The sequence below is a fragment of the Ambystoma mexicanum genome, chromosome 2p (genome assembly GCF_040938575.1).
Source record: "Ambystoma mexicanum isolate Mex_15411 chromosome 2p, UKY_AmexF1_1, whole genome shotgun sequence".
Taxonomy (NCBI): Eukaryota; Metazoa; Chordata; class Amphibia; order Caudata; family Ambystomatidae; genus Ambystoma; species Ambystoma mexicanum.
The window spans coordinates 1,023,164,750-1,023,181,141 of record NC_090923.1 but is presented as its reverse complement, the minus strand read 5'-3'; the positions used below and the strand labels follow the sequence as shown (position 1 = coordinate 1,023,181,141).

At 45.3% G+C, this 16,392-nt stretch overlaps 1 protein-coding gene across 1 annotated transcript in view; it reads left to right on the top strand.

Moving 5' to 3' along the window:
- RAB1B (RAB1B, member RAS oncogene family) overlaps positions 1–12,903 on the top strand; it is a 243,029-nt gene extending 230,126 nt beyond the window's left edge. The window contains exon 6 of the mRNA XM_069644885.1: positions 6,584–12,903. Within this exon, the coding sequence (XP_069500986.1) occupies positions 6,584–6,778 (195 nt within the window). The 3' untranslated portion in view covers positions 6,779–12,903. The remainder of the gene's footprint in view (positions 1–6,583) is intronic.
- The last annotated feature ends 3,489 nt before the right edge of the window (positions 12,904–16,392 follow it).

Sequence of the window (16,392 nt, the reverse complement as noted above, 5' to 3'; positions counted from 1 at the left end):
AAGATGACAAGATTTTTGGCTTCAGATGGAGGGTGATGGGGGAGAACTCATAGAGGGTGGCCAGACTGAGGGGAAGAAAGAGGGAGCAGAAGTCCCAATGACAAGGATCTCGGTCTTGCTGGCATTGAGGCAGATCTCATTGGAGGCACACCAGGACTGGATGGCAGATAGGCAGAAGAGTTGTCATCTGCATAACACTGGAAGTAAGGGAAGTAGGTGTGCAAGCGGGGAGAGATGGATGTTAAAGAGCCATGGAGAAAGGGGACTCCACAGGTGGAGATAGAGGGCAGGAGAAAGAGCCCAGGATAACCTGGAAGGGATGGTCCTAGAGGAAGGTTAGCCAGTCCAGTGCCCACTCTGAGATACCTAGGTTATTGTGGAGCAGTTTTATGAGAATGGAGTCGTTGACTGTGTCAAATGCAGAGGAGAGATCATGTAGAATGAGAATGGCAGGAAATTTGTATCCAGAGATGCGAGCAGCTTTTCACAGGTGTTCAGAAGAGCAGTTTCTGTGCCTCTGGATGCTCGGAATTCAGATTGATGGTCGTGTAGGCAACCAAGAAGCTCAGCATGCTGGGTCAGTTGGGGGGGGTGGAGGGACTGGGGGGGAAGACCAGTTTCTCCAAGAGTTTCACCTGGTAGGGGGTGATGGAGATGGGGCAGTAGTTAGCCGTACAAGACTGGTCTGCAGAAGGTTTTTTCAGGAGGGGGCACAGAGTGCTTGAGGGAAGAGGGGAAGGACCCAGTAGAAAAGGAGTGATTGCAGAAATCAGCAAGTGCAGGGGTAAGAGAGACAATATTGTCCTTAATAGTTCTGGACGAACAGAGGGAGACCTTTTTGGAGGAGACCTTCATAGAGCTGACGACTCTAGTGACCTCGTCAGATGTGATAGGAGAAACAGGCAGAGGGGGATGGGACGCCATAGGTGGCAGAAGGGTGAGTGAAGGGCAGGGGGACAGAAGTGAGGGTGCTTGGCAGTCCTGAGTATTTGCATTGGCGTGTGCAGCCAGTGCATTGCAGGGGGCCTTGGAAGTAAGAGGTGAGGTGGAGACTACAGAAGGGTTGGCTTGTTCTTTTCAGATTTTAAAGAGTTCAGCCGTGTTGTTGGATGCACCAGAGACTCAAGCCTGGATGTGGGCTCTTTTCTTGGAGCGAATCGAGAGTCTGTATTGCCTTTGGCGCAAGCAACAGGTCAGTTTGCCAGAGGTTGAGCCTGAGGTCTACCACTTCCGTTCTGCAGCTCTGCACTTGCGTTTCAGGGCGGCAAGTTCAGAGACGTACCAGGTGTTAGCTTGGAGGCATGTTTCAGGCAGATCCTCTTGACTGGGGCAAGAATGTCAAGAGTTGGTGATGGCAAGATGGAGGTTGCTGAGAGCAGTGTCAGGGGTAAAGTCTGCAGTGGTGGGGAAGAGGAGGGAATGAAGGTAGATGCGAAGGCAGCAGCTGGCACTCGTTTCATTGGACAGATGTTCGGGACTGAGGTTGGCAGGGCTGGGGGAGGTACAGTTAGACGGCAGAGAGGGCCCAGAGTAGAGAATGGTATGACCAGAAGAGTGGCATGGTGAGTGGGGAGGAGAGCAAGAGGTCAGTGTGTATGATGGCATAGAGAGTGAGTGTCCTGCTGAGTGGATAGGACTAGAGGGGAGAATGGAGAGGGAGGGTGGAGGTGCAGAGGTAACAGAAGAGAGCAGATGCCGTGGATGTTGAAGTCACTGAGGCAAAGGAGTTTAAGGTGGATGAGAGGAAGCAATTGGTCCATTCAGAGAGCAACATGGTGGTAGAACCAGGTGGGGCCTGCAGATGGTGGCAATGGTCAGGGAGGAAGTGGGAGAGAGGACCAGTTTGCAAGCCAGGCTCTCGAAGGAAGAGTACGGCTGGGTGGGTATCCATACCCTTACTTGAACGACTGGCTGGTGAGCGCAGGGTCACCTGAAGGGGTGGTGCACTCCTGCCAGAGACTGGTGGATATCCTTCATCAGCAGTTTTTTTTTTTTTTTTTTTTACCTAAGAGGAAGTCAGTTGTGCCCATCACAGGAACTGTCCTTTCTAGGGGTGTGTTGGAACACTGTTCAATGGGGGTTTCCTACGCCCGAGAGGCTTCTGTACCTCCGCAAGGCGGCGGGGCACTTTCTGGCCAAGGCGATCATCTTGGCATGGTGGTTCCAGCACATTCTGGGCCTGATGACCTCCTGCATACTCACTGTACAGTACTCCTGTTTCAGGATGAGGCCCCTCCAGCTCCATCTGACGGCCAATTGGGATCAGGAGACTGGGTCAGACAGGATCCCTATACTGCCGCTCATTCTGACCGATCTTCTCTGGTGGCTGATGGATGACAATGTTTCAGTGGGAGCCCACTTCACCCAACCGGAGCCTACCCTGTTGGTGCTGATGGACTCCTCTTTAGGGTTGGGGGGGGGGGCTTCTGTGGAGGGCTATGCGATTCATAGATCATGGTCCATGAAGGAAGCCCTCCTACATATCTGCTCAGGACTGAGCCTGGCCCTCAAGCCATATTTTACCCTCATCCAGGGACAAGTTGGTTCTGGTCAGGACGGACTATTTTACTACAATGTTTTACTTGAACAAGCAGGGTGGCACCCGTTTCTCCTCCGCCCCTCCCCCCCACCTGCCAGGGGACAGCAATGCAGAAGCAGATCAACTGAGTCATTTGGGGTTAAACACCTAAGAGCGGGACTTTTTTGCCAGGCGACATTTTTGCAGGGACATTATTACGTGCCTCGGTGGGCTGCAGCCTCATCCTGTTTGACTCCCACTGGCATAAGAGAGCCTAGTTTTTGGATCTGCTGCAGTTGTGCTCCCTGGGTCCTGTTTATCTTCCGATTCGCAGCAGGGGTTTCCTGCCACAGCAGGGACCCGACCAAACTGCCCCTGGCGGCCTGGTTCCTGATCAGCTGAGGCTTCAGCATGCTCAATTTTCAGATGACAACTGGGACATCATTCAGCAGGCCAGGTGGCCCTCGACTCGGTCCCAGTATAAGAGCAAATTAACTAGGTTCTGCCATTCGGCTTGCAACAAGGGTCTGGACCCTGTCACCTGTCCTCTGGATGACATACTGGCCTTTTCAGCACACCTGGCTTGCTCTGGAGTTCAGGTGGAGATTTGCTGCACGTATTTGTCAGCTATTGGGGCTTACAAGAAGTCCCCATAGCATGTGTTATTGACAGCCAGCTTGCTGGTTAAGGTTCCCTTTATGGGGTTGCCTAGGGTTTTTCCTCTGGTGCATAGGCCGCATCTGGTCTGGGACCTCAATGTGGTTCTTGCAGCTTTGCATCGCAAGCCTTTCGAGACGATAGCCTCTGTGGGCATCCGCTTGGTGATGCTAAAAACTGTTATTGGTGGCTCTCACCTCTGCGTGCAGGGTTAGTGAGCTCTAGGCGTCTTTGTGTGAGCCCTTCCCCCACGTTTCACAACAACAAGGTCATCTTGTTTACTCACCCAAACTTCTTGTCCAAGGTGGTCTCTCTGCTCCATCTGCATCGAGATTTGCCTGCCGGTGTTCTTCCCGAACCCACAGTTTGAGGCAGACAGGGCCCTACATTCCTTGGACCTCAATAGGGTCCTCAAGTTTTATCTCTCTCGGACGAAATCCTTCAGGAATTCTGAGGCATTGCTCGTGAGTTTTGGGGGCTTCTCCTCCAGCTCTCAGGCTTCCAAGACTTCCATCACCCATTGGATGGTTCAGGCCATTTTGCAGGCATACACACCCATGGGCAAACCTGTTCCTGAGGAGATTCATACTGATGCCGTCGGAGCTAAGGCCACGACTTGCATTTCAGAGACCTGCTTCTTGGGATGTCGTCATGCAGAGGTTGGTCAGGTGGTTCTGAAGAACCTTTTCGCTTCATCTTGGATGATATGAGGCAGGTTGTTACAGCACTGCCCTATGTTCTTGTTCAGTCGAATCACCCACAAGGATGGAGGAAAGGGGACGGGGCGCTGGAGTAAAGTTACTCACCGTAGTGACTTGAGTACTCATAGTCCCCTTTCCGCTATACATCCCATTCATCTTCCCCTGCTAGTATGCCAAGGGCTAATATGTAATAGAGTAGCCAGTTATCTAAGCGTCCCATCTGTTTTAAAAGGGCTGATGTGAGGTGCCGCAGGCCGTTTCCACGCCTGAGGCTGCACCCCATGCTATGCTTAATTTAAAGGGGAAGCTAAAAAATGTTTTGCTGCCAAAGGTTCCGGTACCGTCCCCATGTTGGGGGACGCCCACAAGGCTGGACGAAAGGTGACTATGGACTATGAGTACTCTAGTCACTACGGTGAGTAACTTTAATATATGCCGAAGTTACACCTGCAGCTTCCAGTAGAAAGTGTACAAGGGGAACGCACTGTGGAACCGTTAGTTTGGGATATTTGCATACAGTTTTCCACCAACACCACTCTTGAACAAAATAATACACATGATGCATCAGGAGCACTTAACGATGATCCCAATCTCTCTGATGTGGGCACGGCAGACAATGCTATTCACACCTTCTCAAAATGTCCCTTTTCCCACCAATGATACGAATATGCCCTTACAACATGTCACAGAATAAAGAGTCAACTGTACACCTACCTCCACATCCTCGGACATTCAACTGAAGTCATAGAGTTCGGCCATGTTAATTTACCGTACATATGCATGGAAATATTGAAGAAGGCCCGCAAAACAAACAATAGACACTGTTGCTTTAACAAATGGAAAGAATTTGTCGTATGTTGTAAAATGTCAACCCAATCGACTGTTTTGGCATCGCATATAGGGCACTATCTACTTCACTTGTTCGACTCAGGCCTGGTCTTTAATTCATTAAAAGTGCATTTAGCCGCACTGTCTGCATGTACAACATCGCAATGCAAGGTTTCTTGGTGGAAGATTCCAGTTAATAAAAGTATTCATGGATGGAGTTAAAAGGCTTGATCCTCCAATTGCAAATCCAAGTATGCTCATGGGGCCTCCCTTTGAGCTTATGCATAAAGCAAGTCTCAATGATCTCACTTTCAAGGTCTCTTTCCTTATATTCCTTGCTTCTGTTGGAGTAAGTTAGCTTCAGGCTTTGTCTTAAGAGCATATTGACTGAACCTTTTGTCACAATAGACAAAACCAGTGGTCTTAAACGCACACATGTTGCTCACCAAAATATAAATAAACAAACAAAATGTATTAACAAGTTCAATGTCAACCAATCAATTGAATTACCATAGTTCTTCCAGGATGCTCAAATCTCTGGGAGAGGTCACCCCATACAGTTGATATCCGTATGGCGGTCATGTACTACCCCAACAATATAAAACCAATCAGAAAAACAGGGCAGTTCTTTGTATCGCTAGCAGCCGGGAGAGAAGGGGATCCGGTCTCAAAGACTACCCTTGCTAGATGGATAGTAAGATGCATACAACAGTGCTATACATTATCCAACAAGGAGTTACCATTTACACTTGCAGCGTAGTCCACACGTAGTACAGGAGCTACGTTAGCATCAATTGCCAATATACCTCTGTAGAGCAGCGACATTGACATAGGCAAGAAGGGACTACGGGTTGGACAAGCAGTATTAAAGTATTTATTTGCCTCCATTCCTTCTACCTACCACCTTCACCTGCTTGCTAGTTTATGATTGTAAGCAGATCCACAATCCTCAGAAGACCAGCATTAAATACCTGTAATAGTCTTTCTGATGCTTGTATCTACTTAGGTTCACATGTGCACCCTCCTCCCCTCTTTGGGTGTTGAAGATAACATAGCATGTCTCCACATGCATTATTCACTATAAACTACTTGCAACCTCAGGTAGAAACTAAACAATCTGAGGACCTTGATGCGTGAATGATCATGGGTACTGTACAAGTCAGAGTAGGGATAGTATTGCATACACACCCTGTTGATATCCCTTTTCAAAAATTGAAAATAAGTGTGTAATACTCTGCAACAACCACTAGATGTCAGTTTATGCAAAGCATGTGGATCTAAGCCGATGCACGCATCAAAGACTTACAGGTATGTAAGGTTTGTCAGATATCCGCAGTGCCTTTGTGACTGTTTTTCTGACTAATGGTGGGTGTGCTTTCACATGCAATATACTTTTTGTGAAAAAGCAACAACATCCCATTGCCACTTAGCTCTGTCTGGTATGCTAACTCTGAAGTGTTGATACCACTTTAGTTTCAGATGTCTTCAATTTGTGTTATTGATAGCATCTTAATGCCAGCAAGCACACTGTCTATCCATTCTTTAATAAAAGTGCTGAAGCAAAGAATTTACAACAGCAAAATAACATATGCAGTATATACTTGTTGGATGTGCAGTGTGACTGTGTGGGCGGTACATACAGAGTTACTAATTGGTAATATGAATAGTGAGATCGTTGTTGAGGTGCTGGTTTCTGTTTCTTCGCATTTATTTCTACTCTTCAGAATAGGCCTGTCCCTTGATGCAATCCTAAAGGCCATGTAATGTTGCACTTCACTCGATCATCAGTTGTGAATTGTCGTGGATGCTCATTTCCATTGAGTACACTGAAACATGCTTGCAATACTCAGGACTGATTCTCTTTCTTGTTCCCTTGCAGGAATTTGCAGACTCCCTGGGGATTCCCTTCCTGGAAACCAGCGCCAAGAATGCAACCAATGTGGAGCAGGCTTTCATGACCATGGCGGCTGAGATAAAGAAGCGTATGGGACCTGGAGCCACAGCTGGCGGAGACCGCACCAACCTGAAGATCGACAGCACACCGGTTAAGTCATCCGGTGGGGGCTGTTGCTGAGGGATTTCATGAAGAGGAGGACCATGATTGCTGCTGGGGAAAAAGAGAAGATGCACAGATATCCCATGTCCCTCTCCAGCCTATAATATGAAAGCCGCCAGCCACAAGGAGCCTCTTTTCCTTTTTGTTTGCCTGCACTTTGGGCAACCTGGACCTGCGTGTGTCACACAGACAAACAGGAAGAGCATATTGACTGAATGCCTGTTCTGTCCCAAGTGCTTAACCGCTCCTGCATTCCTTACAATTTACCTTTACGTCCTTCCCTACCCCTAGCTTTGGACCCAATCCATCCCCTTATGTGTGTTTTTTAGTCTTCAACCGGTTTAACTTTGTGTTTTTGAGCAGACGTCAGCACTGGCCAAGGAGACTAAACAAATCGAGAAATAAGAGGGAAAGTGCCCTTAAGGCTTCAATGAGTTGGTGGCCCCAGTGTGGTAGTATTTGGCACCATTGGTTCTCTTTAACTTTACTTAATAGGTGGATCTAAGTGTAAAATTGGACAGTGCTCAACTTTATTCCTTGGGAGGTTGTTGGGGCTGTGGAAAATGGGTTTTTCAATATTCCCTTTACCTAGCCAGGCCTGTTGGAAATCTGGTTGTCTTGCTGGGCATGTTTTGGATATAGGGCATGGGGAGAAGGTATATTGTTACTGTTCTTCTGACCTCTCCTTTTCCATTTAGATTTTTAATTTTTAATTTTTGAAAAGGATGTGTACGGTTTGCAGGACTGTCGGGACAATGAAGAAGCCTTCCCAAATCAGATGGGTTTTATATTACTTTACTTGTTTTGCTATGCCCCTCTACCTAGCTATGTCTCAAACATCTGCTAGCCCTGCAGCAGGCCCAGGTTAGAAAGTCGCCCAAGTAACCTGTGGGCAAGAAACTGAAGGCAGTTGTTCTGCATGCTCTTGGAGAATAGGGTTATGCATATGCCCAGGTCTTTAGGGGAAGGAATTTTGTAGGGACAGCCATACTCTGTGCTTTTATGAAGGTGTGGTCTAGGTGGTGAGTAATAGATCCTAAACCACAAATAGTATTTCTGATTTTTCTACTAACCCAAGCTCATCAAGTGCACCACCAACATTCCATTTCCGGAACTCCATGCATACAGCTATTGGCTGCGCCCATTCAATTTCGTCCAATAAAATGTTGTTCATTGTCTTGTCCCCCAGAACTACACTTAACAGCAATCCTAATATTTCATTGTAATGGTAATCATGCACGGAGAAGAGCACCATATTCTCGCAGCAAATAAGTACATAGGGAACCAAAGCACCTTATTCCCACAGAGGAACGCACAGTAAAAGTGTCTAGACACATGCAGTTAAGAGCATCTCATTCCCACACAGACGCACAAACTGGTGAGGTGGGGGAGGAGGGGTTGTCTGACTTCTCTGATCACAAGGTAGACGATTCATAGGGACCCAGTCTCTCTTCTCGCTGAGCAAGCACATGGTCCTTCTAGAGTGTCCCAGTCTCAGTGACAGACTGGGTACCACTAAACTCCTTCTTGAGAGCAGGGTCACCAGGGGATCTTGTGCAGATGCCCACAAGGAACATTGAAGTTCTCCTCCTTACAGAGCAGATATTGTGAGGGAGCTGGTTCATTATATCAGAGCAGAGTCAAAATGACAACCAGAATGCTGTGAAACGCACAACTGGAATCTCATAGACACACCTACTTGGAACCAAAGCATCACATTTTCACAAATTTGAAGCATGCACCTGAAACAGTCTATCTACTTAACACAGAAAGAACACAGGTCTGCAAACACCCATCCCTATCCCTCCCCCCATAGTTGGTATCTTAGTTCATTGACCAGTGCATTGAACCTCAAACTAAAATTCCCAAACAGCCACCACGAAGTACACACAAATGCTCTTGAGCAGCATTTACTTGTGTAAACTGAGAAAATGTCTTTTAGGATTTCAAAATCTCCTAAGGGCAAATGTGTTCTCACTTTATGAAACGGGTGTGATTTAACCTTTGGAATATAATTTCTTCTCATGTTTTACGCTGCATGTCCAGAGACAGTCTTTGCCAAATGACAGAGGAAGTGTTGTACTCTTGGTAACCGAAGGGCAACTGTATTCACATACCTTTTCTTATGTGCAATCATGGTAGCCGTCATGGACCATCTTAGAATAGATGCATTTTCACTCATTTCACCATCTTTCCTTTGCCCTGTAGTAAAATGGAAACCATTTTAATTCACAAAAATGAAACCCCAAATCTTTGTTTTCTAATCAGTAACCAATTTGCAACTTTATTATCTTGGTGTGGGGGTGGGAGGTTTATGCAGTTGGAACCTTATATTTTGCCACTTTAGAAGAGTCAAATGTGGTCAGGTGGAGTCTTGTGCAGTGTACATGTTCGTGTTGAAGACCACAAAGGTGCCTTTTCTTCCGGGACCATGACTTCCTCGTTCCCGTTGATTTGGTATGCTCACATTTCACATCAGATTTTCCATTTTCAACAACTGCCCAACATTTGTATGTCTTGCATATTTGGGTTTTTAGATTGGCCTGAGATCTTTTTCAACTAGTTTAATCGTCCATTTTAGGGTTGGCCAAGCAACGTTCTGGTTCAACTCCGCTTTCAAAAGCTGTACTCTGGTGTAAATCACTGAGTGTCACGTATTTAAGAGAAAGTCAATTGTACACCTCCAGATTATCCATGTTTGATCAAATAATTTCCTTGCACAGCCTTCAACCCTATTGAAATCTTATCTTTTTTCTCTTGAATAAAATACCTTTTGACACTTAGGTGTTTACTGGAATGCTCGGTAAATTGCAACATACTCTTGCACCTGCTTCAATTTTGCTGATCATCGGTTGGATAGTCTGCAAGTTATCAGTCCTTTTAGGGGAAGAATGTATTTTCAAATAAATACATGTTCGGCAGCTTTCTGATCACAAGATGATTTCCATCTGGCTAGTGTCAAGTTAAGGGTTGTATTCTTTGAATCAACATATCAAACAAGTAGTAACACGTGAGCACTGTACAAGCATTACATCTGTATACACCTGGGAGTATGGCCTGATCTTTGAGCTGTCCTTCGTGTTCTTTGGTTTTGGTGATGAAATGTTAGTATTTCTCCTTTTGCCTCAACATAGGATTATGAGAAGTAATGTTATGTTAGGTTTGTTAGAAATTAACCTACTTAGCCAATCTGTGATTACTGTTGCTGTATGATGACCTATCAAGCCTGCTCCTTTGACTTTGCTTTAATCCTTTAACACCGTTCCGAACCGAACAAGTTTTCTTTCTGTTGGGATAGTTGTAAAGGAAGAATCGACCTAATGTGCACACAAAGTGGATTTGTATCCCTGCTAATCCAAGTCTCCCTGCTGGAAATGAGTACCAATTGGATGGTATGTAAGTTGATCCTTATTAGCTTATTCATTGCCAAGAATTGTGGTCCTTTACTGTTGATGCTTGTAGACAACAACACATTTATAATCTTAAGGTTGAGTGAATAGTGTGTGTTGTGTGGTAGTTCTTAGTGCCACACCACCACCATCCAAACACCCATAGATACTAGAACCTCTGAGCAGCGCCATCCACTAAATTGCTTGCTATCTGCAACATGCACGGGTACTCCATGCCCTGGTTAAAGGCCAGTGTTGGTTGAATGTACCAGAAAAGGTGGTCGTATGTTTGCTGGTCCTTACAAAGCTAGGCCTAATTGATGTAACGGACAATCGTGCAATTTGGTCTCCTCGTTGTTATTTTTCTGGTAAGCAACAAATTTTGTTGGCGTGATCAGGAGCAGTGTATTTGGAATGGTTGCGTTTGCATGGGAGGCAGGCCAATTGACATTTTTGAAGATCCTCCTACTTCGTAGCTAAAACCTGAATTGGTAGGGCCATCTTATTCAGATGGCCCAAGCTTGGACTTTCCAACTGCTTGCCAGTATCACTCCTTTGCACATTTTCCACATTAATTTAAGTTCAACAGGTTAAGCTATATAAAACTTTTTTGACTAAGCCTCACGTCATAAGCTTTAGCGTCATGTAAGTGTGATCCATGTTAGCAATATGATGAAACTAGGGAAGGTTCGGTAAGTTGCATGCTGCTTGATATTCATTTGCTTTTAGATCCCAGGATGTGTGGTTAAACCCCTTCACCACATACATTGGCATGCAATATGGCCATTTGACGTCTTGTGGTGAGTTGTTTCTCACTGCACCTAGAGTGTTGATGATTCTTCATCTCCGCCTTTCATATTCTAACACTACAGTGAAACTGCCTTTTTCCTCAGTTGTTAACTGATTTTTCCAGAACATTGCCAGTGAGCCACCCCTCACAGAAACTAATTTGGAGGACAAGTATGCCAATACCCTTTGCACCCCTACACTTGCCTTTGTATTTTTGTAATTTCTAGGAAACAGCAATATTAAGTCTGACCATCCAGAGGAAGACTCTCTGAGCTGCGGGCCAGCCTTGTGTCGAAGGCTCTAGTACCAGGATGCAGTTTAGGACCCTTGCCCTGCAAATTCAGTCTAACGGTTTGCCTTGCCACTGCTGCTGTCTGTTTTAAAATGTGTGTATTGATCTATATCTATTTGTGGTATCTTTATACATTTTCCTTTTTTCGCCAGACACATTGAGGGTCCTTTGTGACCGTATGAATTGTGTTTGGCAGTTCTGTGATTCTGGGAATTGCAGCTGTTGAGCGAGGTGCTGATTGAAATAGTGTTATCTGTTATTTCTATGAACTGTGACAAAGGGTTATCTTCTGGTTTGATCTTGTGGCTTACGAAGGCTTCCGTGCCCCCATCCTACCTTGCTATGCTACAGTCCTGCATCTGCAACCATGTCAAAGAAAACTGCACACTGTTTTCTGCTGTAATAGGGATGGGTATGGCAGTAGATTAGAGGACAGAACAAGAAATGCAGCTTCCAATTGTTGCATAAAGTTGCTTTATGATAAATGCACTCGACTCTAAAGCCTGTTTTAGTCTATGCACTGCCTTCCATGATACTGCTGGCTTAAATTTGTAAGTGTGTTGGTTGAAACCTTTTATACAGAAGCTGTGAAAATTGGGATATGGGTGTTTGACATTGAAGTGGCCTTTGGTGTGTGGCTGCAGCAGTTGTTGGTAGAAGAATTTGAGCAAAGGTATTGCTGTGACTACACAGACCCAGTCAGATCGCCATCTCCCTCTGACAAAGCTGTGTGCAACGCTCTTCAAGACCAGACATCCTAACGCATATGACACCACATAGCCCAGATTAACCCCCCTCTGAAATGGAAGTGGCAGCCACCAAACCAATGAAATGCATTGCTTTTAGCACAAGGTATGGAGTGGGGGAAACGTGATAACTGAGTAAGTAGTGGTATACTATTTTCCATCCGGGTGGGGCAGGGGTTGCATATTTTGACACACAGTAGGTTGTCACTGAGCTTTCATCTGTCGAGTACTTTTGTGTTAAACCCCCAGCTTCTCCCTGGCTATTTCAGATGAAATAACTTTCGAAATGTATGTTCTTCTGTCTTTTATTCCCCAAGAATGTATATTAGTGTAAAGATGCAGTGCATTTGCCAATATGCTGTCTAATCTAGCCACTCTTGCATTCGTACCTATGAGGTGTGCAAGGTTGGAACGATCAAGTCCAACCGGATCTAATTTATTTGGGTGGGTCATCCACCTTTTGGGATCGTGAAAACAAGCTTTATCACTTCAGGTGAAGTACTGTGAAGCGACTTCTTCCCATTTTAGAATTTCCCATGACGCTTTGATCTTCATTTTTTTATCCCCTAATATCATGCATTGTCAGTGCTTTTTGCCTTGGCTACTTCAGCTCTTAACAGCTGGGGCCAGCCCCACTGTGTTTATCTGTCCCCCCTGCCGTCACATTCATTAACAATACTTTGAATGCTTTTTCATTCCCTTCTGACAGAGTTCAGGGCAATGTGTTTGCTCCGAGTGTACCCACTGCTCGGTTTCAAGCACACCGTCCTGTACCCTTTCGGTTTATCTTTTTTGTTTTGTCTTTTTCTACAGCTAGTTTGTATTCTCACCACAATTCCTTGTTTCTGTATTTTATTGACTCAGACTGTATTTGCAACTTTAATAAAGAGAAATGGCAGCCTGCGACCCTGGAGCCGTCTACTAAAATGTCTCTTGGGATTTTCTTCGATGTATGATTTCATTTTACATAAACTGTGGAGTTTAGGCTGGATCCACATTGAGTGAATTTATGTCTTAACCATGGCATAGTCTAAATTTCAATAGAGAATGGCTTTTATCTCCAGTTTGGTTCTCAGTTAATTGAATGTTACTCGCCCCTTCTGTGAATCTCTGCAGAAGCGTAGCCACAATCTTTCTTACCAAGTGGAACACCTACTGAGGTGAGCAATGTCTTCCTGTCAATACTAGCACATACCTTTTTCAAACTCGCCTCAATTTCCCTTATCAAGTAGGAGCCAAAATGCAATTTAAATAAGCGAGCTAGACATGGGTATATCTGAACACACATGGTTGACTGCACGCAGGCTTGATAGTATTTCAACATACGATAACGCATGATCTAGTAGAACATAATTTTCTCATATCTTAATATTGTAGACCCCTTGAAAAACCAGCCCTCTAGAAGGCATGTAGCAAGGGCGGTCTACTGACAAAGGTGTTTTGTTTTTGCAAAAAATACACACCATTTAAGAGGGTTTAGTAAGGGTGAGTGATCCGTGATGGGTAGATGTTGAGTAGAAAGCCACTTGTTTATCGCGTGGTTAGCCTCGGTGCTATTTGATGACTTTACTGAATTTTCTGACTTTGTTTTTCTTCCCAGGCAGGCTTAATCCAACACTTAACAGAGGGTATGGATCTGTTTTTTTTTTTTATACTCTGCCTTAAGAGCCCTTCTCTGTTAGTCCTGTTATCCCTTATGTCTTTGTGAATGTGAGTTGATACTCTACCTGCATTCCTGGACGACTTGCGGCCCGAGAAAAGACAGAAGCACTGTACCAGCATCCTTTGATGCACTGAAGAATTTGGCACAAAGCTCTACCTCCCCAGAACAACCAGAAGGGAACCCATTGCAGTGCTACTTTCCCCCAATCCGATTAGGACAGCTGGATTGCAGCTCTTGCTCGAAGCCCTTATCTCCCTGGTGCTCCTGAGTAGGGTTGGTGGAAACAGCTAATTCTGCTCTGCTGGATAATTGGTGGATTCCTAGTGAATTTCGTCCAATCCACCGCTGTTTACACACACAGCAAATTGACCGTTTGGGGGCTTTTCCTGCCTGAAATTTAGTTTTTTGATTTTTAAAAAAACTATTCTGGAGGTTATTTCGCCTGTTAAATTTAATTTTTTTTCCCCAATATTTTGTTTCTTTTGGACCACACACAAAGTGAAATTTTATTTAAAAAATGAAATTTTCAATGGAAAAAAAAATTGCAGTACAGAAGGTGGTAATTCGGCCAACAGACGGAGCAGGATTGATGCGCAATTTCGCCAATTCTGTATCCCTGGTGGGATTTTTGTTCACCTTCCTCACTGTGCCTGCATCGCTGGATTCAGAAGCAGTTGCCACTTCTTTGCCAGGACTCCGAAAAGACTATGTGCCAAAAAGACCTAAATCTTCATATCGGGCCCTCAGGCTAGCACCGTGGTTCTGTTTTTCCCAACCCCACTGGGAAGCCCAAAGGCCTGTGCTGTCTTCGTTCCTGCAACCGTACCCTCCTCCTGGTCCTTCAATGGCTGGCTACTTTCTTGTGTGGATTTGCAAACCTTGCATGAATGTTTTTTTCCTTGGTCTCACCAAGCAGACCATACCCTCTTGAACTAAATCCTATGCTCAAGGAATCCTGCATCAATGATTACTGCAGGCTGCAGCCAACTCACATTTCAAGTCCTTTGGCTACAAGCCCTGACCTGGGAAGCACCAAATCTTCAATAGTCGTCCTTCCGAAGGGTCTTGTGCTTCCTCCTGCATCGATGCCATTGCTGGAACCTAGGTTTGTTGCCAAACATACACAGTAGCTGCCTCTGGAAACCTCCAATCACTGGCTGCAGGACTTTATTTTTCTGGCCCAGGGTATTGCTCTCCTGACTCCTCATTGCTGCTGGTGAGCCTCTTTGTTTATTTTGTAATTTCTTGAGCACCTTTTTATCGTCCAGGATCTTTTGCATGCTTCACTCCACTGGAACTCCAGAAACTGCTCCTTGGGGATACTTAAGCAAAAGGTAACTTTCTCAAAAGACTGCTTCATCCACACAACTGGTCTCCCTTGTTCTTTTGAAACTTGCTTGGCTATATAGGAAAAGTGTTTTGCTTTCCTGCTAATACACGTTCTCTTCCCAGAAAGCACTACTCCCATAAAAAGTCAAACTACTGCGGACACCTGCACCTCTACCTTAACACCGGGCATATGGTTCTGTGTACTTGCCACCTACCCAGGGACTACCTGCCGAACTGTGCATTTAACTTATTTGCATATCATTGTTTCTTGTCTGTACTTTATCACCTCCCATTTAAATTGTGAGTTCTGGTTGTAGCTGTCTTTTGCATGACCTTGCTCCCTTTCAGTGCTCTTCCTTTCTTCCTTTGCACTATCCTTCCTCCCAAAATCCTTCTTGTACACCCTTTTTACAGGTTGATGAGTTTGCCCTCACCTGCTGTTAGGGCAGGATATGTGCTAACAAACTCCGATAGTGCAGGAAGGAAAGAACCAGACAGGCCTTCTCGGTCTTCGCCCAATACTCTGAAACCTCCTCCTTGCCAATACCAGACATGCCCCCTCACTTCTAAATTTCTGGAAGGAGCCCAAGACTCCTCTTCAAGGAATGTCTCCTCCCTACTACCTTGGTTCACACACCTTCCACTCCCAATCCAAGCTGAGACTGGGTGATCTGCCCCTTATTTGTTGCTTGTGGATGCCTTGCTGCCAAATAGCCCACCCTTCCCCATTGTTGGCTCCCCCACCCTCGTTTCTCTCCTCACTGTGTCCTTCCCCCTATGATATGTAAAGTGCTCCGTTGCTACCCGAAGCTACGCCGGCACTTAATGAATACAATAATATGGCAGAATTACATTGTTGGTATTCTTCTGCCTAACTTTGAGGGGCTCCTCCACTTTGTGTTGGATTTATTGGTTTTTGACTGCTCCTTTCACCCAGCCAAGCATATTACAAAGCCTGACAGTGCCTGTTTGTGTGCTCTGGCTGAAGGGTCCTTCTGACTCTAAAGGCAGGGGATACCCCAAAGGTGCTTCATATTACAGAGAGGGTATACCCTCTCGTTTAGTCATGTGGCTAGGCCGGTGGCAGCGTTTATCTTGTGTAAAATGGCTAGACTTGGTGGAAAACATTTTATCTGGATGGTTCCTTTTTGACCCCTCCTCCATTTTAATAAATGGAGGTTGTCTTAGTTTCCTTTGAAGATCTGAGGGGTCACATGACTATTCTTTGTCCCTTTTGGTGTGTAAGCACAAGTGGTCATGATTGGTGGCAGGATATCTGTATCCCAGGTATGGAGACAGTTGTTGGCCTGAAACCAGTTCTGACTGACTTATTCATATGCTTGTCTGTGAAAATGCAGATTCCACCCTTTGTGTATGTGAGCATGCTTGGAGAGATGCTCAGCTATTCCCTGATCCCATCCCTC